Source organism: Eublepharis macularius, chromosome 19 (assembly GCF_028583425.1).
Source record: "Eublepharis macularius isolate TG4126 chromosome 19, MPM_Emac_v1.0, whole genome shotgun sequence".
Taxonomy (NCBI): Eukaryota; Metazoa; Chordata; class Lepidosauria; order Squamata; family Eublepharidae; genus Eublepharis; species Eublepharis macularius.
In genome coordinates this window covers 14727116-14754238 of record NC_072808.1, presented here as the reverse complement: position 1 = coordinate 14754238, position 27123 = coordinate 14727116, and the positions used below count along the sequence as shown (strand labels likewise).

The following is a 27123-nucleotide window of genomic DNA, read 5'->3' as shown; positions in this document are numbered from 1 at the left end:
AACATTAAGGGGCCGATTTGCTTTAAAGGCTACGAGATTCCCGTTAAGCCTTTAAGATCTTCCTCCGTTGCGTTGGTCTTCTAGTAAAATGGGGTGGCGGCTTGCAATTAGGTGAGTTTGGGGGTGGAGGGACTTGAGATTTTTATGTTATTTTTTTTTGCTCTCTTCTTTGCTTAGTGCAATGAAACGAGGAGAGGTTCGTGGTTTCTGGGGCAGTGGCAAGAATTGTTGCAGCGTTTCTTGAACTTCTGGTTGCTTTCCCACACACTGGATAGATCCAGAGGAGTTAGCCGTGTTAGTCTGTAGTAGCAAAATAGAAAAGAGTCCAGTAGCACCTTTAAGACTAACCAACTTTACTGTAGCATAAGCTTTGGAGAATCGCAGCTCTCTTTGTCAGATGCGTAAGCTTTTGAGAACCACAGCTCTCTTCATCAGATGCAACTGACGATGAGAGCTGTGATTCTCAAAAGCTTATGCTGCAGTAAAGTTGGTTAGTCTTAAAGGTGCTACTGGACCCTTTTCTATTTTACACATTGGATAGTGCATTTTACATGTCCTTTAGTGACTGTTTGCAAGTGGACTTTCCTATGTGAAACAGAAAAAAAAAACCCTTGCAAATAATCTCTCAAGGGCATTGAAAGAGCATTAATGTTTGCAGATTTGCAGTTAGGTACCTTATTACATCATTTATTGAACTGGACTGTACAGACTCTCGCTGGGTAATCCACTTTGAGTCTGGGTGAGAAAGGTGAACTATAAGTAATGTAAATAAAATAGAGAAAGCCTACCTGGTGGGGGGGCCGCAGACCCTCTGGGGTGGTAGGTGAACCAGGAATAGCTGTGAATCAGCAACTTTGCTTCCACAAGGAAAGTGGCTACTCGCTTAAAGAGAATTCAGGCCACATTTATTTAGCATGCATGCTGTGGGCGTTACTGGTGAGAAACCTGGCCACATCTGGGCATTTTGGCTAGCTGAAATGGAGCAGAGAAGAAGGGGTTAGGGAGGGGGGTGCTCTTCAGTTCTTTTTCCCAGTACAGCCCGTTTTTTTTGGAGGAACCACCCAGTGTCATAATTGCTTTGTAACTATTCTTTCCAGACTGTTCCTCATTGGCTTTCTGGCCCCTGGAGGTTTGCTTCAGTCCGTTCCTGTGACAGGTACTTACAGCTTTGTGCTTGCAGAACTTGTTCATTGGGACCGATGTACCCGAGTGCATGTAAGAATTCCCTTCTCCAACTCCTCTTCATCTTCTCAGAGGAACAAAAGGTCTCTCCTCCTTCAAAAGTCAAGAGAATATCATTGCTTCCCCGTGTTTGAACTTGTGGACAGTTACAGGATTGGTGGTGGCTTCTTCTTCTTCTTTTATATACCTTTCCTCTGTCCTGGAAGATGGTTTCTTCAAGATCCAAAGCTTGTGCTCTCGAGCGTATCTTGATTATGGCGGAGGCTAGGAGCTGGGCCTTTGGCTGTGACTTAGAAATCCATCAAGCCCCCCCCCCCAGCTGCTCTTGGCAAAGAGTCCTGCCAAATTGGGGGTTGCAGCAATGCTGACCTGCCCGAAATCTACTGTTTCTGCCATTCACAAAACGGGCTTTGGTTTGTAGAAACTTATGCCAACAACTGTTTAGCAACAGTGGGCTAATAAGGTTGCAGGCTGCAGTCACCCTTGATCCTCTCACGCGCTCTAAGTGAATTGTTGCCTGTCTCCCATTCCTCACTTCCTGTCAGAGGTTAATTTGTCCGCCTATCTCTCAATACTCACGGCTCTGTTGCCTTCTACAACACCCAGATCCAATCCAGTCGGAGGAAAACAAAATCCCTTTCATTTGCTTTCAATTGGGGTACCATGGGAACTTTGTTCTCTAATACCCACCCCGATGCCTTGTGGACGCAAGCCAGGTACCCTCAAGGCTCCAGATTTCATGAGGACTTGCGCCTGCTCTTAAAACATTACAATGCCACTACCTTTAAGCCCCTGCAGGAAGCTTGGCAAATTAATAGTCGGGCGGTGTTGCCTGTGTCCTAGGGGACAAAACCAAGAGCTTTGTCCGAACTAACTAGCCACCTAACGCCCATCCGGTTGCAAAGGGGAGGAAGTGAAGAACTGTGCAGTATTGCAGATGGCTCCGGATCACTTAGTGTGCCACAATCACGTTGCTTGGCATATGATAAGGAGGAGGAAGGTTGCTAGCTTCTGAACTGGCTGTTGAGGCACAACTATAATCTTGACATGTTGGGGCCAAGCTCCACGTGATCTTGGAAGGGCTGTGATGGGAACGCCAAGTGCATCTGAGCCTGAAGAAGCTGCTGCGAAGATGTGGGTTGGCTTTTCCCAGCTTTCCTCATCAACTTTCCCCCTCCCTGCTTCTAAGCCTCTTTCTCCGGTAAAGATGCCCGACATGCAATTCTCCCTTCCCCGGGCTTTAAAGCAGCATTCTTGATACTGTGTATTAAACCCTTTAAAAAATATTTAATGTTTTATTTTATTAAAACAGAAAAGGGGATACAGGGGGGAAAAAAGAGGGGCAAAAGAAGGAGACAAGAAAAATGAATACAAAGCTGTGTGCTACAGGGATTATCAAAGTACAGAATACAAAAATCGTAACCTTTAAAAGTGTTAAAATAATATTTGAGACTATTTAAGGTATATATTTTTAAATAAATAACACCTTCAGAATTCAAACTTCTACTCCTTATCTTAAAAAAATGAAAAACTCATCATTACCCTTATCATTACCTTTTGCTTATATATATCTTAATAACAACAATGCTGGCTTTTTAACAATATTTCAATGTTATCATACATTCTATTCTACCAATTATCTTAATTCAACTAATTATCCTACAGTCAAATTAAAGAACACATCAATGTATAATCATATTCATATTTGCAGGACTAATACATCTTATTTCTATCTTTCTAAGTTTTGTCTGTTGTAAGCAAAACAATTTCCCCATTTCACTTCCAATTCTTTAATCGGCCTTCTGTTTATATAACTCGCCAATTTTGCCATTACCACATATTCTGGTATTAAACCCCCTTTCCCCAGAATCGCACCAGAGCCTTACTTTTCCAGATGTGTTATTTGGCTATATATAAAAAGTAGCTGGGGGTATTTCAGTTGTGCAACTCCAGTCCTGTGTGTTTTGGCCCTTAGACAGTAAAAAGGACAGGGCTGGCTGGAGGTGAAGGGGAAAGGGGTGAGTCCAGTGGGGAAGACTATCAGGCCAAGAAGCCCTAATGCAATTCTTCGTCTCTCATGTGAGCTACCTAGCCCTGATCGTGGTTACTGTCACTTACATTACTGCAGTTTGCATAGTGGATTGAAGACGCTGGGGGAACCAAGGGTCCGTTCCCGAGCTTTCTTTCTGTCTTCCAGATCGTGTTGCTGTTGAGTGTCTAGGTAGCCTTGCCCGGCTCAGATTGAATCCGAGGTATTTCCAGAGCAAATACGTCAGTTTCGCGGCTGTTGGTGAGTGTTGAGCGTCGCCTCCCATTTCTGGTGCAGGTTGAGGTAGAAAACTTGACCCGTGGAAGGTACATCTCTCTTTCCTTCAACAGAGGGATGAACCACGCTTCCCAGATGCCGGTTCTGTGCGTCGCTGTCCTTGTTTAAAATAACTTCCTTGAAGGGCAGGAGTGTTCCTGCCCAAGGGAATGCCTTTTGCTGCCACCCAAAATCCTGCATGGCATAATAAAACTGCCACTTGGTGTTGCTGAAGCTCATATCTTGGTCAGTGATGTGAGGCCATATTCAGCAACCGGGACCTTCTCGCTCTGAATTGAGGTTGGCGATACACATGCTTGGCCAGGCCCTGGGGAAGTGAGGGTTTGTCTCTAAGGATGGAAGTAGAACTTGGTCGGTGACACCATACCACAGATAAGAGCTCACAGACCACCCCCCCATGGCTCTGCCAAAAGTCCAGTTTACCTGGAAGGAAGGTTTTTTCCTCACAGGTGCCATCATTTTAAAAGATTGCGTACAATCAGGGCTCATTTTGAGGGGGAACGCGCCGGAACACAGTTCCGGCAGTTCCCCAAAGAGGTCACATGTCAGGTGGCCCCGTCCACCAGACTCTTGGCCCTTTTGGGCCCGTTTCGGCCTGGATTGCGGCCAAAACGGCTCAGATCGGGCCTCTGATGGGTGGTAGATTACTCTCCCACTCAGCAGCGGCCCAATCCTGACCATTTTGGGCCCCTTTTCGGCCATTTTCAGCCCCTTTTTACCATTTTGGACCCAATTTCGGCCCTGAATGGCCAGGATTGGGTCCAAAACAGCCAGGATAGGTGATGTCAGGGGGTGTGGCATATGCAAATCAGTTATGCTAATGACACACTTCCGGTGATGGCAAGGGGCGTGGCATATGCTAATGAGCCATGCTAATGAGTTCCTTCAGCTCTTTTTCTACAAAATGACTCCTGCGTACAATAATGTTAAATATTTCTTCAACTCTCTATTGGATTCTTGCTAATCCAAGTCTTTGCAAACTTGTATTTATTAACCCTATGGCATTGCTTATGGAAACATCCTTGATATTGACTGTACTAATCTCACACTGTGCAATCCACCTTGAGTCTCCGCGAGAAAGGCGGACTACAAATGACATAAATAAATAACTTGTATGCATAACCTTTCTCAGGGGGATTGTCTTGCATTTAGAATTGTCTTCCTTTTGGGTCAATACAGTACTTGAGATGGATTCTGGTACCTGCTTCCAGTTGGGATTCAACCTTCCTGTTACCAGGGTGGGGGAAGACAGCGCTGTGGAGCAATTCACTTTGTCTAAAATGCCCTGATTCTGTCTTTCCAGACAGGTTTGGTAGGTCTTGGCCAATAGACCAGGCCCTGGCTGCACAATGCGGATACTTCATCCTCCATGACATCTGGGGAAACCTCGAGTTCCGTGCCTCCTTGCTCAGCTGCTATGCTCAGATGGTGGTACGTAAGTTGTGAGAGAAACTTCTGGATTGGATAAGAGAGCCAGTTTGGTTTAGTGGTTAAGAGTGACGGGTTTCTAATCTGGCAAACAGGGTTTGATTCCCTACTCCTCCGCTTGAAGCCAGCTGGGTGACCTTGATCCTATCTCAAATCTCTTTCGCCCACCCTTCTGCCAGGTTCCTGATTGTCAACTGTCTATCCTGTAGTCCCCTTAACCTTTGGACATGCTCCACAGCATCCTTACCTTCTGGGACCCTATCCCCGGTCCTTCGCTTGCTCCTCAAACCTTCCGTCTAAGGGTTGACTTTCTTTGAATGTTGATAAACGCTATCTTTCCCTTACCACACAAGCTGCACTTCACACAGTATGTCAGCTTTGTTCCCTGGTGGTTTTTATGTTCACATACGTTCCTTGTCTGGTGAGTTGATAAGTACTGGAGTGTTTACCACAACGCATTATAGAATGAAGGCTTGAATTATCAGTGTATTCTTCCTACTCTTTTCCCCTCAGGATGACCAACACTTCACGCTGACTTTCCAAATCCTGGCAGCCACAGGTCCGGATATGCGCAATGCAGCTTCCCTTGAGGTCCCCGTGAAATGTTCTTATGGCCCGTGGCAACCCCGCGAAATAGTCTGTGAGGCAAACTACATGGAAGTGAGTTTTTTAGGAGGCTGAATAGCAGCTTTAAGTACTTAAGAGCTCCGTGGCGCAGAGTGGTAAGCGGCAGTACTGCAGCCCAAGCTCTGCTCACAACCTGAGTTCGATCCTGGTGGAAGCCGGGTTCAGGTAGCCGGCTCAAGGATGACTCAGCCTTCCACCCTTCCGATGTCGGTAAAATGAGAACCCAGTTTCCTGGGGGTAAAGTGTAGATGACCGGGAAAGGCAATGGCGAACCACCCTGTAACAAAAAGTCTGCCAAGAAAATGTCGTGATGCAACGTCCCCCCATGGGTCAGTAATGACTCAGTGCTTGCACACCTTTACCTTAATAATAATAATATGTGCTGTCAAGTTGCGGCCAACTTATGATAATCCCCTCATGAGCTTTTCAAGACATGAACAGAGGTGATTTGCCATTGCTTTCCTTCACACAGCAACCATGGTTTTCCTTGATGGTCTCTCATCTAAACATTAACCATGCCAACCTTTCTCAGCTTCCAAAGTCTGAGAAGTGTAGGGTAGTCTGGGCTATTCAGGCCTCTTTAAGGGTTTAAAGGATGTGGAATGGGAATCTCAATGTTCCTGTAAGTCCAACTCGGGAGCTGTGAAAGTGTAACTTGCTAGACTTTTGAGGGCAACAGTCTTCTGTGGAGTGAAGACTGCCCTCAAGTCCTATCTGACATAGCAACTTCTGGCAAGGTTGGCATGGCAAGAGTCTAACGGAGGTGGCTTGCCATTGGCTACCTCTGCAACCCTGGTCTTCGTTGGAGGCCTCCCATCCAATTATGAACCAAGGCTGACCCTGCTTAGCTTCTGAGATCTGATAAGATCGAACTCATCTGGGCTATCCAGGTCAAGGCAACGTTCTTCTATGCAACCCTGAAATACGCTTGATCTTTTTAACATGCAAGGGTTAACGAGATGGTTGCATAAAATAAATAGAAGATGCTTTGGTGCCGAGGGGGTTAAAGACTTGTGTATGAAGAGTTTAACTTCGCCATGGCCTTGTACTCAAAGTCGTATCTACCTATGCCAATTCTGTAGCAAAAGAAGTCTGTCTGATATTTATACTTGCAAAATCTAGTGTTAAATCTGGTTTTGCTAGACAAATGCCGCTTCCACGGGGAGTCGGGTTGCTGAAGCAGTTCTGTGCAAAATGGATGCACCAGGTAGCCCAGGGTAATCCATTTTCACCCCATTTTTTGTGGTGGTTTTCCTTTCGTGCCTGATGTACATTGAAGCCACCCCTCCTCTACTGTGTTCTCACATGACCCTTAGGATTTTGAGGAGCCTGGTTAATGCAGCATTGCATAAAAATAATACCTTGAAAAAACTTTTTGAACCCTTTCCTATATTTGCAGATACTGCTGAAAATCCATTCCTCCCCTAAAGGCAGGCTGAGCTGTGGGAGATGTTCTTCTGTGTTTTTAAAAACCAGCATGAATATTGAGTAATGCTGCATAGGAGTAACACAATACCCTTAATAACCTTTTAAAAAATCCTCATATTTGCAGAGGCAGGTGATTCTCTTCTGTTATGCTGATCGTTGCTGGGGCCTGGTCCTTTGCTGTCATCAACAAATGAAAACAATAATTGGCTTCCTCTTCCCCAAAGTCCTCCAGTTGTGCTGGTATCCCTTCAGTCACAAGAAACTGCTCGTGCTGATAGCCAGGGCTTTTTTTCTGGGAAAAGAGGTGGTGGAACTCAGGACCGCACAAAGACGTCACTTTGGGTCAGCTGGAACAAGGGGGGAGTTTTTTAAAGTTTAAATCGCCCTTGGTGAAAATGGTCACATGGCCGGTGGCCCCGCCCCCTGATCTCCAGACAGAGGGGAGTTGAGATTGCCCTCTGCACCGCTTCAGCGGCACGGAGGGCAATCTAAACTCCCCTCTGTCTGGAGATCAAGGGGCGGGGCCACCGGCCATGTGATCATTTTCAAGAGGTGCCGGGACTCCATTCCACCACGTTCCTGCTTAAAAAAAGCCCTGCTGATAGCATCCTACGCAGAAAATACTGTTTTTTACAGATTTAAAATCTGTGGAATGAATGGGCTCTTAATGGTATGTGCACAAATAGAAGATGGCATCACGGGGGAACATGGGGGAAAGGGGAGCCTGCATCACTCAGGTGGCTGAAACATGGCAAATCCTTGGTGCGAAAGCAAATGCAAGTATCAACCATGTACTGATCTTTGAGCTGTGAGCTCAGGAGTGGTGGTGGTGGAGAGTATTGTCAAGTCATAGCTGAATGATGGCGACCCCACAGGGTTTTTATGGCAAGAGGCTAACAGAGGTGGTTTGCCTTTGCAACCCTGGTCTTCGTGCCGGGAATAGAAGGCAGCAGACACTAGTGGCAGTGACAGATTCTCCAGAACGTCTCAGTTACGTTCTTCCACACTTTCAGGTCTCTGTGAGGAGGAATGTACCGCCAATCCCTGATGGTGTTCTTCAAGATCAGCCTGAAGACTGGGCAGCTGCCTTCCCAGAGGTAACTCACTCTTGTGCCCCAGCTCAGAGAAGAAGACACTGGGTAGCTGGCTTTGGGGGTGGTGGTGAGTGAGATCTCAAAAGAGTGGACCGATACTCTAAGAATGTCTCCTTCCTTCTGTAGGCCAAAGCAGGCCCACCTTCTCTCTGGCAAATCGTCTTCCACATGGACACCCAGAGAAAGTCCATGCTGGTTGAGCAAGCTCACGCTGTTGGCTATGGAGTCAACACCACAGACACAAGGATTGTGTTGAGGGCTTCCTACAATGCAACAGAAGCTCAGAAGATGGAGGTGAGTTTTCCGTAGCTGAGATGATGCGTGGACACGTCAAACACAGGAAGCTTCAGGGGGACTGGGACTTGAGGCATCACCTAATGAGAGACACCTTCAAGGATGCAGTTGTGTTGTTGAATGATGGACAACCTAGCAACAGGTGCAATAGCAGAGTATTTCTTTGTAGGAGAAGCAAAATCGAAAAGAGTCCAGTAGCACCTTTAAGACTAACCAACTTTATTGTCATATAAGTTTTTGAGAATCACAGTTCTCTTCGTCAGATGCATGAGAAGGAATCATAAGATGGTGCCTGCCATCAATGGTATTTGTACAAACTCCAGACAGCAGTTAAGTGCCATTTGTTAGTTAAAACTTTGCAGTCCCTTTGTGTACAGCTGTACCCTCTACTAGGAACTGTATTTGTTTGGTCTTGGGGAGATGATCGCTGCTATCGTTTTTTGTCTGTTCTTCTACTGATAGAAAACTGGGCTGGCCAATCAAGCTTGACTCTTTGGCCAGGAAACCTCTTATACTTCTGTCCCGGCAAAACCTAGAATGCTAAATAACCATGCATACATTTAAGGAAAGACCCCTGTATGTATCCCAGCACACAGGGAGGCAGAAGTGGGTCCTGAGGGATAAGCCTTGCTCTGTTTTAAATGGTTTCTCACAGAATGTACTCAAAGGGTTGCTGTTGGGGACCTGCTGTCTTCAGCCTTTGATACAATCGATCGTTCCATCCTGTTGAGGCATTTGGAGGCAGAAGCGGGTGTCAGGGGATGTGCCTTGGACTGGTTTAAATTGTTCCTCGTGGGATGGACTCAAAGGGTTGCTGTTGGAGACCAGCTACCTTCAGTGTGGGAATTATCTTGCAGGGTTCTACAGAGCACAATTTTAACCCCTTTTACTATTCAACCTCTATGTAAAGCCTTTAGGAGAAATTTGTAGCTATGGAATTGGATATCATCAATAGGCAGATGACACTCATCTCTGTATCTCACTATATATTTATTTATTATATTTTATTATACTATAATGGATTGAGATTTTATGTTTTTAAATGATTATGAAAATTGTACGAATTATACTCTTGTGTTTTAAATGATGTATTCTGCCCTGAGCCCGCTTGTTGAGGAGGGTGGAATAGAAGTCTAATAAATACAATACAAATACTGTCCGAATCACCGGGTGACGCAGAAGAGATCTTGGCTGATTCCGCACACGTTGGATAATGCACTTTCAATGCACTTTATCAACCGGTTGAGGTGGATTTTTTGTTCCGCGCACAGAAAAATCCATTCCAAATGATCTATAAAGAGGATTGGAAGTGCATTATCCAACGTGTGCGGAATCACTCCTTGAGTTGCTGACTGGCAGCTGGGGTCAAAGGAATAAAAGTGAACAAGTTGAAAGTGAACCCGGACAAGATGGAAGTAATTCTGGTTGGGAAGGTGGAGATCTTGAAGGATGTTGCGCTCCCTGCTTTCGTTGGGGTTTCGTTGCAGCCCCTAGCAGAACTTGCCCGTGTCGTGTTCTTCGTCTATCTTCTAATGGTACTAAGCTGCTTGCTCATCTCTATTTTAGGTCCGTGGCATCCCCTTCTCTGCAGTGAGGTCCAGCACTTTCTACAAGCAGCGCTGGATGCTCCTGATGGTGGACACCGCTGTGGCCTGTCCCATAGGTAGGAAGAATAGGGAGAGGATTGCTCCTTGTTTTGGGGCCCTTTAAGCTCGCAGTGTCCGTGATAGAAGCTTCAGCTCCGAACCCATACAGGGCGTTTGACGCATCGGGCTGAGCTGCGACCTATTTTTTCTCCCCTGCAAAGATGGAGTGGCATTCACCAACGAGACCATCACCTGGACCATCCCCAAGGACATGACTCCTCTCATGGCGGGACTGAGCAATGTCAAAGAGCTACATGTGGAGATGGGCATTGATCTGGAGAAGCTACCTGCTCGAGACATCGCCAGTCGGGGATACTTGCTGGCCAGCGACACGGATGCTATCACATTGAAGATTCCCGTTGGTGCCCCGGGTGGTACTTACAAGGTGAGCCTGACAGCAGAGTTCTTAAAAAGTCTGGCCTGATATTTCGGGCAATAGGGCTGATAGATTGACCCCACAATACTTGGCTACTCTGGCCTTGGCTGAAAGATACCTGGATTGTGCTGCCGTTCAAACGGCAGCCTTGAGAAGATCTGAAGTCAGATGAAACGCATATTTTGACAGCACACCTCTCGGGCATCTGTGTTCCCGGAGTACATGCTGGGAATAAAATACCTATTTTCCTCCCCGATGGGCCCCCGTGAGATTTGGCTAAGAGTGTGTGACTGGCCCAAGATCACTGCGGAGAGGGAAACTGAACCAGGGTCTCCTAGATCTTAGTTCAGCGCTCTAACCCGCTGCACCATACTGGGTCTCAATATCAACCGGGTGGGTGTGCTAGGAAAAATGAGAACTTTCTACTCATGTCAGAGCTCTTGGGCCTCTTAATAACAACAACAATAACAACAATAATAATAAATCAAAAATTATTATTATTTACCTCCCTTCAGGACAACTTAATGCCTGCTCAGAGCAGTTTACAAAGTGTGTTGTTATTATCCCCACAACAAAACGCCCTGTGAGGTGGGTGGGGCTGAGAGAGCTCTGAGAGAGCTGTGACCGACTCAAGGTCACCCAGCTGGCTTCAAGCAGAGGAGTGGGGAATCAAACCCGGCTCTCCAGATTAGAGTCCTGCTGCTCTTAACCACTACACCAAACTGGCTCTCTCAGCCTCTGGCTGGTTGTTGCTTTCCTCCCACAGAGTTCTGTAGTTGATGGGCAGCTGGTAACCTCCTACAAAATCAACCCCTTTGTAGAGCATCTGTGGGAAGATGACCGGAGAGGCGTTACAAAGCATACTATCCTGAAAGAGATCAGCACCCCTCCACAGCTTGCACCAATCGTGGTTACAGATGGTAGGTAATTCCTTATGAATAAAGACAGCAAAGCTGTCTAAACCCTGACTCCCTTTTTTTTTTTGCTTCTGTGTATGTATATTGCTTGTTTTTTTAAAAAATGTTATTTAAAAAGGAAAAAGGGCATAAAAAAGCTTAGATAGTATACATATAGTAGATTTAGGCTATTACCAAAAAAGAGAAAAGCATAGACAAGATATATAACAGCATAACTAAATTCCAAAATATTACTCCTCTCCTTAATTAAGGTAAAAGTAAAGGTAGTCAGTCCCCTGTGCAAGCACCAAGTCATTACTGACCCATGGGAGACGTCGCGACGTTTTCTTGGCATACTTTTTACCGGGCGATTTGCCATTGTCATTTACACTTGACCTTAATTGACCTTGCCCAGTCATCTACACTTGACCTTAATTACTTATGCCCAAAACTTTATTCTGGATTCAACCTTCTACTCATTTTATATTCAGCATTTTTAAAACCTTGATTTTATAATTAGTCTTTGTCCATACTGATTATTCTTAATTTTTTTTTAAATTTGCAAGTACATAATCAAAGAAATCTCTCAATTTTTCCTGAAATTCCAGTGTCGGTCTGTTACACATATAAGAAGTTAGAGTAGCCATAAATGCATATTCAACATGCAGTTTGTTCGTCCATTCATTCACATCCGGATAAAACTATCTCTTCCATTTTGCCGCCTACACAACTCTTGCCCCTGTCACCATACACTTGCAAAGGGGTCCTTGAGGGCTAAGCAGGTCAGAGACTTCAAGAAACAGCCTTAAATTGAGAGCATGTAGGGGAATCCATCTTATCTGACAGGTATTTTTATCTCACAGGCACCAACATCCCTCTTCAGCTCTTCAATACATCTGTTGGGACCTTCCTGCCAGATGTGGAGCTAGTCAGTGTGCAAGTGGACGATTCTGGCCCCTGGTCACTACCGGAGATTGAAAAGCAGGGCTGTTCGGTTGTTGGAAAGAAACATCCCAACAGCAGCCGTGACTTTGCTGTGCAAATCCCATTTGACACACCTGGAGTCAAGAAGGAGGTGAGTCCTTGCCTGTACTTTGCACCTAGAAGATGCACAGATCTGGTCATCTTGTATGCCGTTACTGCTGATAGTCATTTTCTTTGCCATTATTTTGAACAGCCACGACTGTGCAAGCTGGCTGGCTTGGAAGTTTTGCTCTTTAAGGCTTTAAATAGTGCCCTTTGGGAAATCTAACCCTTTTCGGCAGCTACTTCAGGCTGTGTCCTAGATACCTCCAAGCTATAGCACGTGCACAACACACCCTGTTCCTTTCTTCCTTGAAACATCAATCAGTTGCTGTTCCAGTGTTGTGGTACTTTACCCATTCAGCCTTGGCTGATCTAAGCCGGGAAACAAACTTGACTTAAACGTTCCTTGAATGTCTTCGACTTAAATGTCCCTCGAATGACTTAAGTGTGCAAATCTATGTAAAACTATGCCCCCTTCCATTGGTGGGAAAGGAAGTTAGAGTCCCCTAGAGCTCAAGCTAATGACTTGAGTCATGTTGGTCAGCGTCTTGGTGGGAAGTCATGATGGACACTCATGCCGATTGATACTCTAAGCTCCTTGTGACTAGGGGTTACAAGGAGTGACACATAAGCCAGTTTGGTGTAGCGGTTAAGAGCGCGGGACTCTAATCTGGAGAGTCGGGTTTGATTCCCCACTCCTCCACTTGAAGCCAGCTGGGTGACCTTTGGTCACTCACAGCTCTCTCAGAGCTCTCTCGGCCCCACCTACCTCACAGGGTGTCTGTTGTGGAGATAATAATGACATACTGTGTAAACTGGTCTGAGTGGGTGTTAAGTCATCCTGAAGGGCGGTATATAAATCAAATGTTATTATGTTATTATTATAACTCAAGGGCTGAGGTTCATGGACACGCTCTCAGTGGACAGAGGAAACAAAGAAACCAGCTTGCCCAAGCTCTCTTGGAGCAAGGACTCATCAATTTTTATTTTTATTTTTTACTTATAACAAATCCACAACACACTCTGAACAGCCTGTAACCCACGCAACTGCAGGTAGCCTACTGGAAGTAGGATTGTGTGGCTTTTTGGCTTTCTACTTGCCTGGTTCTTCAAAGAAAACACAAGAGCTGTTGTGTATCTAACTGTCCCAGCCACCCAACTTATGGGCTACAGTTCAGAATGAAATTGTTGTAACCTACTGCCTACGCGGCATGTCCCCCTTGAGAGCTGTTAATCTTTTGGTGGTGGCCAGCCGGTAACGGACATTTCATGTTAGCTAACCAAAATCCCCAATTCTCTTTCCAGTATGTGTCGGGTGACGTCCGAAATTACACCATAAACATCACTTTAGGATTCAGCGTGAGCCCCGAGGCAGACCCCTTTGATGTCCCGGTTACTCTGGTTGTCCTAGTCAGGGATGCCGGTGAGTCGGGCTAGGGCGGGTACTTGTAACGTGCTGTCCTTGGTAAATATGTCAAAGCAACAGAATAAAATGATAAGATGGCAGGTGGAGGTGCAAATATCAGAGTAACGAACATATGCCGAGTTGCGGTCACAGTTGACCGTAGTTCTGTTTCCAGAATGAGTAAGAGGGATTACATTCCCTTTACCAAACCAGGGACTGCTAAACCAACAAAGGGGCTTCTCCAGAACTGCAGCCATTGCCAACAAAGGTAAAACCTGCTGGAGGATCAACCCAATGAGATATATCATTTACTGAGTTATATACAATACGATATAATTTTATTATTTTGAGTTTTAGAAAGTGCAAAGTGCTAAAAGTGCAATATGTAACAGTAAATATTAACAATATATATTTTTTACAAAATGCTACTAAAATAATACTATTAAATAATAAACACTACTAAAATAATACTAAAATGCAGGGCTCATTTTGAGGGGGAACGCACAGGAACACAGGGCCAAGCTACACACGACGAATGACACTTGAACAGCAAGTGTATTTCTCCCTGTTCACTTGCCCTCCACTCAATCCACTTGCTGTTCAAGTGTCATTCGTCATGTGTAGCTTGGCCCTGAGACACCAACTCAAGGCATAAACTTGGGAATCATGGAAGAGAGAGGTTTATTTAGCAGTTAATTCAGTTAATTAGATAACTGGATGCATACCAGCAGGGCTCATTTTGACGGGGAACGCACAGGAACGCAATTCCGGTAGTTCTTCAAAGAGGTCACATGTCAGGTGGCCCCGCCCACCTGATTTTCAGCCATTTTGGGCCCATTGTGGCCTGGATTGGGGCCGAAACAGCCAGGATAGGTGATGTCAGGGGGTGTGGCATATGCAAACCAGTTATGCTAATGACATACTTCCAGTGATGTCAAGGGGCGTGGCATATGCTAATGAGTTATGCTAATGAGTTCCTGCCGCACTTTTTCTACGAAATGGCCCCTGCATACCAGGAATCATCAGCACCTGTGTTTTATACCTTTCAATCAACATGTAACAAATTGTTTACAGTACAAACAATCTTACAGTTCTATAAACAAGTCAAATCGGAATGAGAGGTTGATAGATGACAGTTTACATTTTGGAATGACAGCAGTCAAGCTGGCACCTGCAGATCCGTGCTAAAACTGAAGAGGCAGGCATTCAAGGCTAGAGCTGGAGGATGTATATGTAACCCTTTTGTTCTTTCCGAATAAGATAGAATAGTAAGTCATCTTTGAGGAGGTACAAACGGTAACAGTGGCTCTGGTAGTTATCGTGACATTCTTTGAAATTCGCCCTCTCAAGGCTAAGAGTAAAAGAAACACATGTAGCTTTGTGTGTGTGTAAAAAAACGAGCTGACGGCAACTCTTAATGGCCTTCAGGCTGCAGCAGCTTTATGCGGCAACATAAATGGTGATCAGAAAGTGTGTGAGAGATTTATGGGTGGAAATTGAACAATCTAGTTCAATAAAATAGAGTGCCAACAGGGTGTTTCCAGAATTTCTCTAACACTAGGGATGTGGCCGTGAAAGGTGGTGGGAGAAGAGCCTACCCATGTGTTACGCTCCCTTTTCTGTTCTTAGTTAGATTTTGCCTTTAACCCTTTTCTTCTTGCCCCCTCTGGGTAGATTGCTGCCACCAAGAATTATATTCCAAAATAATTTAAATTTCCCTTTTAATACTGTGCCCAAGCGTCAGGCTCCTTTGTGAGACTGTGGCCCTGAAGAAAGGAATGGGATATAAGAATAACCTATACTCTGGGATAAAAAAACCTAAAATAAACTTGTTTTTACGTGAAGCATATCGGTTTCACTCTAGTACTTAAACTTGATGGTTTCAAAGGTAGTTCTCTGTTCTTAAAGTTTCCTCACATAGGTTCAGTCACACAGATATACATAAACTTTCCCTCTCAGGCACACATAGTTTGCCTGCTTCAGGTATCAATTTCTCACTCAAATACACATAGACTTTCTTTCAGTTTGCCTGCTTTAGTTAGAATGAATGGGTTTCTCTCAGACACGCAGGCTTCCGGACCGCACAGGTTGCCTACTTGGCCCAGAATGAAGGTTCTCACTCTCAGTAACTAAAAACTGCATTCCCTCCACCCACACTCTTAGTCATCAACCAAGCACCTTACTCACTCATCCCTCTCTTTCACCCTCATTCTTCATCTGTACCACACCAAGCGTTTAAAGACACACACACACACACACACACACACACACACACTTAAAATCATTACACCATGTCTGAGAGGGCCCAGTCAAAGATGTCCTGTTCCCAGTATAGCCAGATCCGTATAGTGTTGGAATATGCTTTGCTTGAGGCACAGGTGGATTCGGAGGTATTACTAGCAGTAGGCCTTGGACTCGAGTGGCCGATGCTGTCCAACTTAAAGCACCTCCAACTCTATGATAACATTACTGCTTGACGATTCGGCTCTGCCTCTCCAGCTAGTTGAAGGAAGGAGCAGCTGAAGTTGAATGAGGGAACAGAAGCAGTGGGGAGAATGAAAAGAGCCAGGTTGGTGTAGTGGTTAAGAGCAGCAGGACTCTAATCTGGAGAGCCGGGTTTGATTCCCCACTCCTCCGCTTGAAGCCAGCTGGGTGACCTTGGGTCAGTCACAGCTCTCTCAGGTCTCTCTCAGCCCCATCCACCTCACAAGATGATTATTGTGGAGATAATAACAACATTGTAAACCTTTCTGAGGGCCAAGCTACACATGACGAATGACACTTGAACGGCAAGTGTATTTCTCCCTGTTCACTTGCCCTCCACTCAATCCACTTGCCGTTCAAGTGTCATTCGTCATGTGTAGCTTGGCCCTGAGTGGGTGTTAAGTTATCCTGAAGGGTGGTATATAAATCAGATGTTATTGTTATAATATAATCAGTGGCACCTCGATGCCTTCGGGCAGCATTTCCACCTTTCGAGATCCTGCCTCTTGTCCTCTAGTGTTACCTCAGGCTACCGGCTCCTGTGACGACGAAGCACTCTACCTGGTGATGAGACGTGGCAATGTGGACGAGGACTGGCTGCCCTTTGTGGGGGACACTCTCTTGACCCAGGAGATGGCTCACCAGCTTGGCTACAGCTTCCATGACAATGGAACCCATTTAGCCCTGAGGGTGCCACAGAACGCGGCCCATGTGGCTTATGAGGTAAGAGGAACCGCCATTGCCAAAGAAAAGTTGGTTGCAACAGCCGCCGGAAGATAGTACAAGGAATTCTGTGGGGTTGGGAAGGTTTAGTCTCTCTTTCCGTGCTAATCCTGACATCTCATGACTGCTCCCTGCATTTCTAGATCTCTGGCCACCTCACGGTAAGCCACAAGTGAGCTGTGGCTCACAAAAGCTCCTACCCTACCACAAATTTTGTTGGTTTTATGGGTGCAACTAGGCTCTTCTTTTTTCCTACTGATATCGGATGTGTTATCTCGAAATCGAAAACCCCTCCGCTTCAAGTAGTTTAATCTCATTGTTCATGGCTATATTAGAAGCTAAAGAAAAGGGCAGCCTATAATTGAAATTAGTTTGCAACCTTAAAAGCATACAAGCCATTAGAGCTTGCTGGGCGTGTGGCAGTGGTGAAAACAAGAAATGGCACTCCATCTCCTTATATCTACTAGAAGCTACCTAAGGCTTAAATTTTCATACTCTGGGCTGAGCCCTAGTTATCTTCAGGGCCAGTCTTTCACGCCAATGTCTGAGCTATTGAGGGGACCATGCTTCAGCAAGGTCCCGGGTTCAATCAGCACCTAAAAGGACTGGATAGCAGATGATATAAAAGACATTCACCTGAGCCCCACGGCAAGTCACAGTAGACGAGATGGTGCATGATAGACCAATGGACCAGCTTGGTATAAGGCCGATTCATATGACAAGTGTTTCTGAGCATCTATGGAGGAGATCTCTCTCTCTCTCTTCAACGTAGGTGCTCTGCCTCAAGAGAGACTTTCCTCCATTCCAAAATGAGTGGCATTCTCCAATCTGAGTGGCCCTAAGCAGGCCTGGTTCTTGGTAATTCTTGGTGTAGTGGATAAGAGCGGCAGGACTCTAATCTGGAGAGCCAGGTTTGATTCCCTGCTCCTCCGCTTGAAGCCAGCTGGGTGACCTTGGATCAGTCACAGCTTCTAGGAGCTCTCTCAGCCCCACCCACCTCACGGAGTGATTGTCGTGAGGATAACGATAACATGCTTTGTAAACCACTCTGAGTGGGCGTTAAAGTTGTCCTGAAGGGCAGTATATAAACTGGTTGTTGTTGTTGTTGTTATTGACTAATGCTTGGCCATTGGGTCAATGGTGATTAATTCAGTCAAAGGTGATTAATACTGTTGCTTAGCTTTTGACCATTTCTGGGCAAAAGTGAGTATTTCCGAGACGGGGCTAAGGAGTCTGTTAGGCCGAAGTCTGAACAGTACATCATGCCTTTTGTCCTTAAGAATACATGGGAACTTATCAGGTCCTTTCTGCCTCTAGGAAATCCACTCTTCTGGGATTGTGGCTACCTTCCGACTGCAGTTGAAGGACAAAAGCACTCAAGTGGAGATGATAGATTTTTCAGTTTCTTGCATCTTCTCTCCTAAACATCTTATTGGTAAACTTTCTTCTTTGTTTCAAACTCCAAAAGGCTCTTTGTTCCACAGGTGCCCTTCCACCTGGCATTTTGGATGTTCAATGTCCGGTGGAGCAATAGTCCTCAACTTCAGATGTGGTACCTATTCACGGGCATTTGTGTCCTTACCCTAGGCCCCTTTCATAATGAAGTACGTTTTGCCATCATTCTTCACAACGATAATTGGCCGTATGTTCCACACAGAGCCCAACGACCATGATCTCGATGGATGCCTGTGTTCGTCTGTCTGTAGTAGTAGAAAAGAGCGATAGTCCAGTAGCACCTATAAGACTAACAAAATTTGGTTTGCCCTTTATACTTGGAGCCCAGAAATTTCTGGCAAAGACATTAGAGAACTTAAATTCCTTTTCCGATTCTGACAAACTAGAATTTATGCTATCACATGTGGATCCCTTTGTTTCCAACAGGACGGCACTTTTTTGCTTTAGTTGCCAGAAAAATTAGAGCAAATATTGCTCTAAAAAAACAGTCTGTTGAAATGTGATTTTTGTGTCTGGATGTGAGTTTTTAGAGACGTCATTTGAGAAATTTTAAAATTTTAGCGTTGTAAATACGTTTTATGGCCGCATACAATAAATAAATTTGTATTTGTACTATTCATAATGAGTTTTTAATGACACTGCTTAAATGTCCTTTCCAAGAGCTATCAGTTTTATTTCCCATAGCTGCAGTTTTTCCGTGTAAGTCTTTGGCTGAAAGAATGGTTTGGCTAAGACTATGAGTATAAAGGAGCAATAACATTTTGTACAAAGTTTGAAGGGCCATTATTTTCAGCATTACACAGATAAAACATTGTCATTTTGGTTGACCTTAATAAAAAGTACTAAAAGTAAACAAAACTTGTGGTAGGGTATGAGCTTTTGAGAAGTGAGCTGTGACTCCCAAAAGCTCACACCCTACCACAAATTTTGTTAGTCTTATAGGTGCTGCTGGACTCTTGCTCTTTTCTACCAGCCATGATCTCATTAGAGTTTTCAAGCATTTTTCCAAACTTACATTCTTCAAGCTTGTTTGGGAGAACCAATAATAAGCTTGTCTTTATAATGGAAATGTCCCAGACGCACCCCCTGAGACTGCTAGTGCAGCTCAGCTTAAGACAGTTGTGGACAGTCCTGTAGCGGAAGGGGTGTCTTCTGGTCATGGGTAACTAGACCCAGCGTTTCAGCAGTAGATATTTCTTGCAGACTGCCTCCCTAATGGCACAATGGTGATATCTGCCTTGAAGCTTGTTGGTATCCCAGACATGAAGCCCTCCGATCTGGTGCTGAGAGACAGTCGCTGCAGGCCGGCGTTGGTGACAGAGGAAGGGGCAACGTTCATCTTTAACGTGAGCACATGTGGAACTACTCGCAAGGTGAGAACGGCCCACCCTTGCTTCTGTCAGTCTATGGAGTTCAAGTTACTCTGAGTTCATCTCCCACCCCTTGCTGCAACAAATCCAAGGTCTCTTGAGTCAAAAGGTTCTTTATTGAAAGATTATATTCAAAGTACAGGTGTCCATAGATAATCCAAAGGCAAGAAAGCTTCTGGCTGAACACGAATCTTTGTTGAGAATGACGTGTTAGTTACATGTTACAATATATCAAACCCTCCTTTCTACTCCCCCCCAAGCCTAGCGAAAGCAGAGGTTTGGGAATGCGAAAGTAACTCCTCCAAGGTCTGTGGCTAGCCGTGCTAGATAAGGCCGTCCTGGGAACACAGTTGTCTCTGTGAACCTGCAGACAAACAAGACTAGAAAATACAACAGTTAAAAACAATATGGCAGTACTGTGGGTAGCAGGCCTGACAGCTTGCTTTGGTCTCTTCATTTTGCTGTTTTTGGCACAAGAGCCATTTGAGTTAATGCTACAGGTAATTGGATTGACTTAACCTATATTTCCCGGAGGACACTCCGATCAGGGGACAAACAGCTGTTGGTGGCCCCTGGCCCCAAGGAGGCCTGCCTAGCCTCAACTAGAGCCAGGGCCTTTTTGGTCCTGGCTCCCACCTGGTGGAACACTCTGTCTGCTGAGATCAGGGCCTAGCAGGACCTACTATCCTTCCACTGGGCCTACAAGACAGAGTTGTTCCGCCAGGCATATGGCTGAGAATGGGCCTCCGCCGGCCTGAAAAAAGGGATGTATCTTAACCCTCCCTGTGAAGGCTGTCCACCAGCCTGTTTTAAATGTGTCTTAATACACTGTTTTAATGTAGATGAATTTTTTATTGTATTTTAATATGTTATCTGTCCTGAGCCCACTCGCGAGGAGGGCGGAATAGAAATTTGAAATAAATAAATAAAATAAATAAAATGATTCTGCTGAGTCGACATGCGGGGTGCCCCGGGGGCTAATCTTCTAACTAACGCTGTCGAGCAGGTGAACCTCTGGAGATTGTTCATAGCTTTTAAGGTTAGGTGGCAACCCCGTGTAGAAGACCACCAGCTCTGATTTGTTAACCAAACTGCCACCTCTTCCTTAGGTCATGGCCCGGTTGCTGTGCTCAGTTGGCTAAGGGGAGCAACAAACTGAATCCAGACTGGGGATGGGTGGGTGATGCTGGTGGGGAAGGCCAGTACTGCTAAGACATCTCCATTTTCAAAACACCTCCAGGCTATTTGGCTTCCCTTTTTTTTGGCAACTTTTCTGGGAATGCACTTTCCCACAGCCCCCGAAAAGGCGCCCCCCCCTCCAAGGAAACCAAACAGCCTGCAACTGTTTCAAAAACGGAGACGTCTGGAGTGAAGAGGAAAAGCCACCAGCGTGTGGTGAGTGAGCTGTCCCTTTAAGGACATGTGGAAAGAGCCTACTTCTGTCAGATCTTAATTTTCTCACTATTACGCCTATTGTATGATTCGGAGTACAGCTCTGATTGGAGTGTGTTTCTGTGCTCTACCTGTCAGAGGCAGGTCTAAACATTAAAAAATTTCTGCTTGCAGTTTGAGAATGCTACCATGACATATGAAAACGAAGTCCTGTATGTCCCCCCGGGCCAAGTAGCACCAGTCTATCGGTAAGTATTTTTGACTAGGTCTGAGAGAAGAGCTTAGAGTACTGCATTGGGAAGGACGAGCCAGTACTGAAGCTCAAAACAGTTGATGCAGCTGGCTTGGAACATTGGTATCCGAACCATAGAAAGCTGTGCCCAACTGCAATGGGGGTGAGAAGGTGGAGCATTGGGGGTCTTGCTGACATAAGTATGGGCAACTGCTATATCGGCTTCTCCTAGCAGTAGCTGCATATCTTAAACCAAGCCAGCAGAGCTGGCCACACCACTAGGCAAATTTCGGCAATTGCCAAAGGGGCAGATTTTGAGGGGCACAAAAAGGTGAAAATAGCTTGAATGGAAGCTTGGTGTAAACTGGCTTCTAGAATCTCCGTATCTGTCGACTCTGGTCTTCTACGGTTGGCATGATGGGACATGGGAGGCTTTAGATGAGCTTGTCTATTTTTATTTTTACATTGTTCGTTTTGAATGCTAGAGTCCAGTAGCACCTATAAGACTAACAAAATTGGTGGTAGGGTATGAGCTTTCATGAGCCACAGCTTCAGTTCTTCAGATACCAGTGAGCTGTGGTGCATGAAAGCTTATACCCTACCACCAATTTTGTTCCGTCTTATAGGTGCCACTGGACTCTTGCTCTTTTCTATCCTACAGACAAACATCTTGATCTAAGTAAAAATGGTCATTGCTTTTCTTTCTACTAAACTGGGGAGCAGGGCGGGGGGGGGGAAGTAACCTAGGGCACTGAAAGTATTGATCCGGCTCCATGAACCAGCTATAGTCCTGCTTTGTGCAACTTCTACCAAAGGCCCAGCCTCCCAAAATAATGGGATAAGCCCCTCTAACCATCGTGGGCTGGGTAGGGGAGAAACAAATTTCTCTCACTGGCACCTTCTGATCTTCAAGGTTGAAATGTGCTTGCCAGTACTTGATCGGAGATGCCCTGTGGCTTCAGTACAGCCCTACTGACGCCCCGTCGCCAAGCATCCTGCCAGGAGTTGGTGTGCTGGCTCTTGCCCTTAAGCTAGCAAGAGGTAAGATCTAGGGGCAGGCACTGGTCATGTGTGCATGTTTTTTAAATGGAGGCAGTGGAGAGGCTTGCGTCTAAGAGTGAACCAAGCACGCTGAAGAGGGAACTGCCTCCCGGAAGGCTCTGTCAATTTCACCTCTCTACCAGAGGATAGTTTAAAGACAGAGCCAGTGGAGATTGCTCCTCAGAGGGTTTGTTAATTTCATCTTTGCCTCCCAGGTGAAATTGACTGAGCTTTTGGAGAGGTGAAGATGAAATTAACAAACTCTCTGAGGAGCGATCTCTGCCAGCTGTGGGTTTTTTAAAACTACTCTTCTTAGCTAACATTGCTTCTCCCTACACTTGAGCATTCCTGAGTAAGATGCCTTGTGTAGAGAGACTCTTAGATATTCACTATATATAAATTATACTTCAGGTTTTGGTGATACCAAAAGCTAGATATGGAATGTGGCCATAATGGAGGCTACAACTGAGAAAACAGAATCAAATGTGTTTGGAGTCCTGTTACCACTTCACATGGTTGGAATAGGGCAGGAATAGCCAGGTATAGACCTCTGCTCATTTTATTTTTAGTAAGTGATTAAAGAGCAGCCTTAAATCTTTTTTTTAATTCATACGTTTTATTAAGAATTGTTTAAAAAGCTAAAAAAGAGAAACTAAGAAAAAAACTAAAAAAAGAAAAAAACATAAATAAAAGAAAAAAGACAAGAATAATCTCCAATTTTGCCCTGTGACGGATACATAAACATTACATATTGTACACTCACTCTAAAATTACCATAAGGAAAGTACCTCCCCTTTCCCTCTAAAGGTCAGCGTTAAATCTTGAGCCTAGTTGGATTAGGTGTACACAGAGATGTTCTGACTGGTGGTGACTCTCCAAGGCCTTGGGCAGGCTCCTAGTCCCGTTGCCAGATTTCACCTTTTGATGTGAAGATGCAAGAGTTGAGACTGGGACCTCACACCCGTCAAATGCTCTCCGCTGCTGCCCTGACTTGCCCTAAGCTGACAATTGAGCCTACCTGTCCTTGCAATGCAGGAGGGATCTCCAAGGAGAGGGGCTGTGGCTCAGGAGCAGAGCCTCTGCTTTGCATGTAGAAACTCTCGAGTTCGATCCCTGACGTCTCCAGCTAAAAAGGGGTGATGGGAAAGAACTTAGCCTGAGCCCGTGGAGAACCATTGCCCATCAGAGTGCGCAATCCCGTGGTCTGAATTGGCAAAAGGCAGCTTCATTCATCCCACCTAAGGCTGGATTCAGTGCCACCTGAACAAACCCCCACTTCCTGTAAAATACACCAGGTGGGATCAATTAGACTGGGGTAGAAATTCTAACATGCCTTTCCATCTTCAGACGTATCCTATAGGGACTTCTACCAGGATGCAGAGTACCCGGTGACTCAGTACCTTAGGGAACCCCTCCACTTCCAGGTCGAGCTCCTGCACAGCCAGGACCCCCAGCTGGAACTATTCCTGGAAGATTGCTGGGCCACAGCATCACCGGACAGGAACAGTTCTCCACAGTGGAACATTGTGACGGACAGGTATAACGGGTTCTCCACATGCAGAGTGGGACGAATGCTTGTCCCTTGAACTGAAAATAGCAATGCTACAAGTGAGGATGCCAGGAGAGTATACTGTATTCAGAATGAAATAGGTAGGGTCATCTTTGAGGCTGAAGACATGGCAAGAATATGTAGGAAGGATGGGATTTGGCACATGGGGCAAAATGGCTGTTCTTCACGCCGCTAAGTGTACTGGGCCCATAACCTATGTTATAAAATTGTAGCAGAGTGAATAAAAGCACAACGGAATAAGGCAACACAGACACGTGTGTTTAGCTTCTAAGAAAAAGGAAACAAGAATCTCATGTGCAAAATTAAAAAGAGCATCGATGGTCTTAAGCTTGGAAGCTGTATTGCTTTACAAGGCGACCTTGGAAGTAGCAGGGAAATTCTAGCAAAGTTCTCTGGAAAGTTTAGCGATGGGTGTGTGTGTTTCCTAGCAGAGCCCTTGCTGCCTCAGGATTGTCAAAAGCAGAATAAACTATATAAAAATAAGTAGAAACCATTTTAGTGGCTGGAGTTACAACTGGTGAGGGGGTGCTGCTCCTTCCACCTCGCTGTTGTTATTTCTTTTGGATAGGTTCCCACCACCGAACTTAAAGGTGTAACACTTCACCAGCCATTTGGGAGCCAGTAAGCCTCTAGGCTTGTGCTAAGTGCTAGCCAATGGCTGAGCAGGAGGCCCATGGGGTAAGGACATCTTGACACAGCTTGACTTAACCAAAGAAAAATCTTTATTGGATTACAGTAAAACATAAAATACAGAGAGCACACAAAATGTAGGAAGATGCGGTGCATTAGGCTAGCAGCTAATAAAAAGAAACATAAAAAGGTCTAAGGTCTAACTACCACTTGAGAGTTACAGAAAGTACCTGGATATCCCTGCTGGATGGGTTTCTCTTTGGAGAGAGATAAGAACAAGCTTCCTCTACGAGCCAAGCGACAAGTGACGAATTGCACTTGCCTGGCAAGTGAACAGGGAGGAATACACATGAGTCTGTTCACTTGCCAGGCAAATGTAATTTGTCACTTGTAGCTTGGCTCTACATCCCCCTCTGCCTGTTGTTGACGAGCCACCCACACAAAAAGTTGTAGAGCCTTTTAAACACTCTCTTCAAGGTGGAGATTTCTCTCTCCCTCCTAGGGAGTTAAAACCCTATCCTCAATGGCTTATCTTAACCTTGGCATGTACGGCAGGTGCTTGGTTTATATGACCTGTCAAAAGGCTCCAAAAACAACCATTTCTCCATCACAAAGTGATAGTAAAACAAATATCCCAAGGTGATAGGGGAGATGGCCATGTACTCCCAGCTTTATGGCACCCTCCTTCCTGAGAAGAGATTCTTTTTCCCAGGGCTTGATTAGAAAGGCGAATCTAATGTCCAGCTTAATGTCATTTATTTATTTATTTGATTTACATCCCAGCCTCGCCACTAATGGGCTCAAGGTGGCTCACAACATGTATACAATACAATAGATTAGTCGTAAAAACTATAAAAATCAGTAGTAATTTTAAAAGTCATTAAAATAGTTCAGGCGCCTTCTATGTATAGGCTATTTAGACAGACAATCGGCAGTCCATATATGAGCCATGAAATATGGGCATAAAACACAGCAAAAGGCAGTCACAAAAAGAGGTGGTTGTCTTAGGTGGAAGTGGGGAGAGGACACCCGCTGGTCCTCAGCCAAAGTCCCGTCGGAACATCTCCGTTTTACAGGCCCTGTGGATATATCCTTAGCAAGACAGCTGGAGTTACATTTTAGTGGCACGATGTAGTAGTTAGCGTGTGGGGCTAGCATCTGAGAGGCCTGGGTTTGAATTCCTGTTCTCCTATGGAAGGTTGCTGGATGACTTTGGTCCAGGCAATCTCTGTCAGCCTAACCCACCTCAAGGGGTTGTTGTGAGGATAAATTGGCGGAGGGGTGAATTATGGTAAGCTGCTTTAGGTCCCCATCGCGGAGAAAGCTGGGATATAAATTAAGGGACCATGTTTCTCAACATGGAATCTTGTAGATTTTTCTGAACTGAGTTCATCTTTGAAGACATTTTCTCAGGTGGGATGTTAATTTTTTTTTAAAAGACTAACATATTGCTGTGTATAATCCCAATTTTGCAATCTATAATTTAAAATGGGGTGGAATTGATGTTAAGATGACAACTTGATGAAGAACTCCAGTTACATTGGTAGGTTTTTGGCCATGACTGCTCTTGCTTTGAGAACACAAAAGCTAGCTGTTCATTCTGCTAAGGGGCAGAGCTGAAGAAAGAATCTCTGTGGAGCACTGAAATGGCCATAGATTTTTTTTTTCTTGACGCACAGAAAAGCTATACCAGAGTAACCCAGAGAAATTCATCATGATTTGTGCAGCCATTTCTGACATGGGCTCAATCTCATGCTTGCTTTTCTTTATTAAAGTTGTGAGAATACAGAGGACTCCCATCAGACAGTCTTTCACAGAGTCCCCCATGGCTCTGTCCCGTTCCCTACACACGTGAAGCGATTTGAAGTGAAAATGTTCACTTTCATAGTGAACGACCAAGCTCTACAGGGGCAGGTAAGGAGTTTCTTTATACTCTACTTACCGTGTCCTGAAATTGAACTCTTATCTCGGTTTTCCCCTTCCTAGGATAGATCTCTGCTCCTAAAGACAGCATGGGTTGGCGAAGTATTATTAACGGGCTATCCTTAACTTGCTTGCTAATCCTTATATGATACTCATTTTCTCATTGTCTTCAGATCTTTTTCCACTGTAGTGCAGTAATTTGTGATTCTGCCTGGCCATCATCTGATGCCCTGTGTGCTAGGCGCTGTATTCCCAGAAGACAGAGAGTAGGTAAGTTTTTTGTGTGTGTGAGAGGCGGAATGCAGTTACATCCAACTGGGAAAAGCATGTCAGGTTGAAGTATCTAGCTTTTGGGAAACTGGAGGTCACTGGAGAGCTCAATACAGCCATGTAGCTTCCCCAGTTGCACGGAAACTTTCATACAGAACACAATGTTGTTCTATGTAGTCTGTGGAATGGAATTGAGATTACCAACATTTACAGGACGCTGGGTTTTCCACTTGGGTGTAGCTTTTTGCACTAGAGAGCAACGATCAGGACAGTAAGTGGAAGAGAGGCGGCTGCCATTTGGAGCT

The 27123-nt window shown here is 45.1% G+C and overlaps 1 protein-coding gene across 1 annotated transcript; it reads left to right on the top strand.

The window, feature by feature from the left end:
• Positions 1-1876: 1876 nt before the first annotated feature.
• On the top strand, positions 1877-26923 carry LOC129346498 (zona pellucida sperm-binding protein 2-like). Its single transcript, XM_055003844.1, has 20 exons — positions 1877-1898; positions 3380-3472; positions 4812-4939; positions 5450-5596; positions 8005-8088; positions 8212-8379; positions 9946-10042; positions 10187-10410; positions 11168-11321; positions 12161-12372; positions 13629-13746; positions 16730-16935; positions 17079-17096; positions 18253-18370; positions 19594-19763; positions 21327-21400; positions 22298-22425; positions 23773-23962; positions 26401-26539; positions 26722-26923. Exons 1-20 carry the CDS (start codon positions 1877-1879, stop codon positions 26884-26886), a joined length of 2655 nt encoding a protein of 884 aa, XP_054859819.1. The 3' UTR covers positions 26887-26923.
• The last annotated feature ends 200 nt before the right edge of the window (positions 26924-27123 follow it).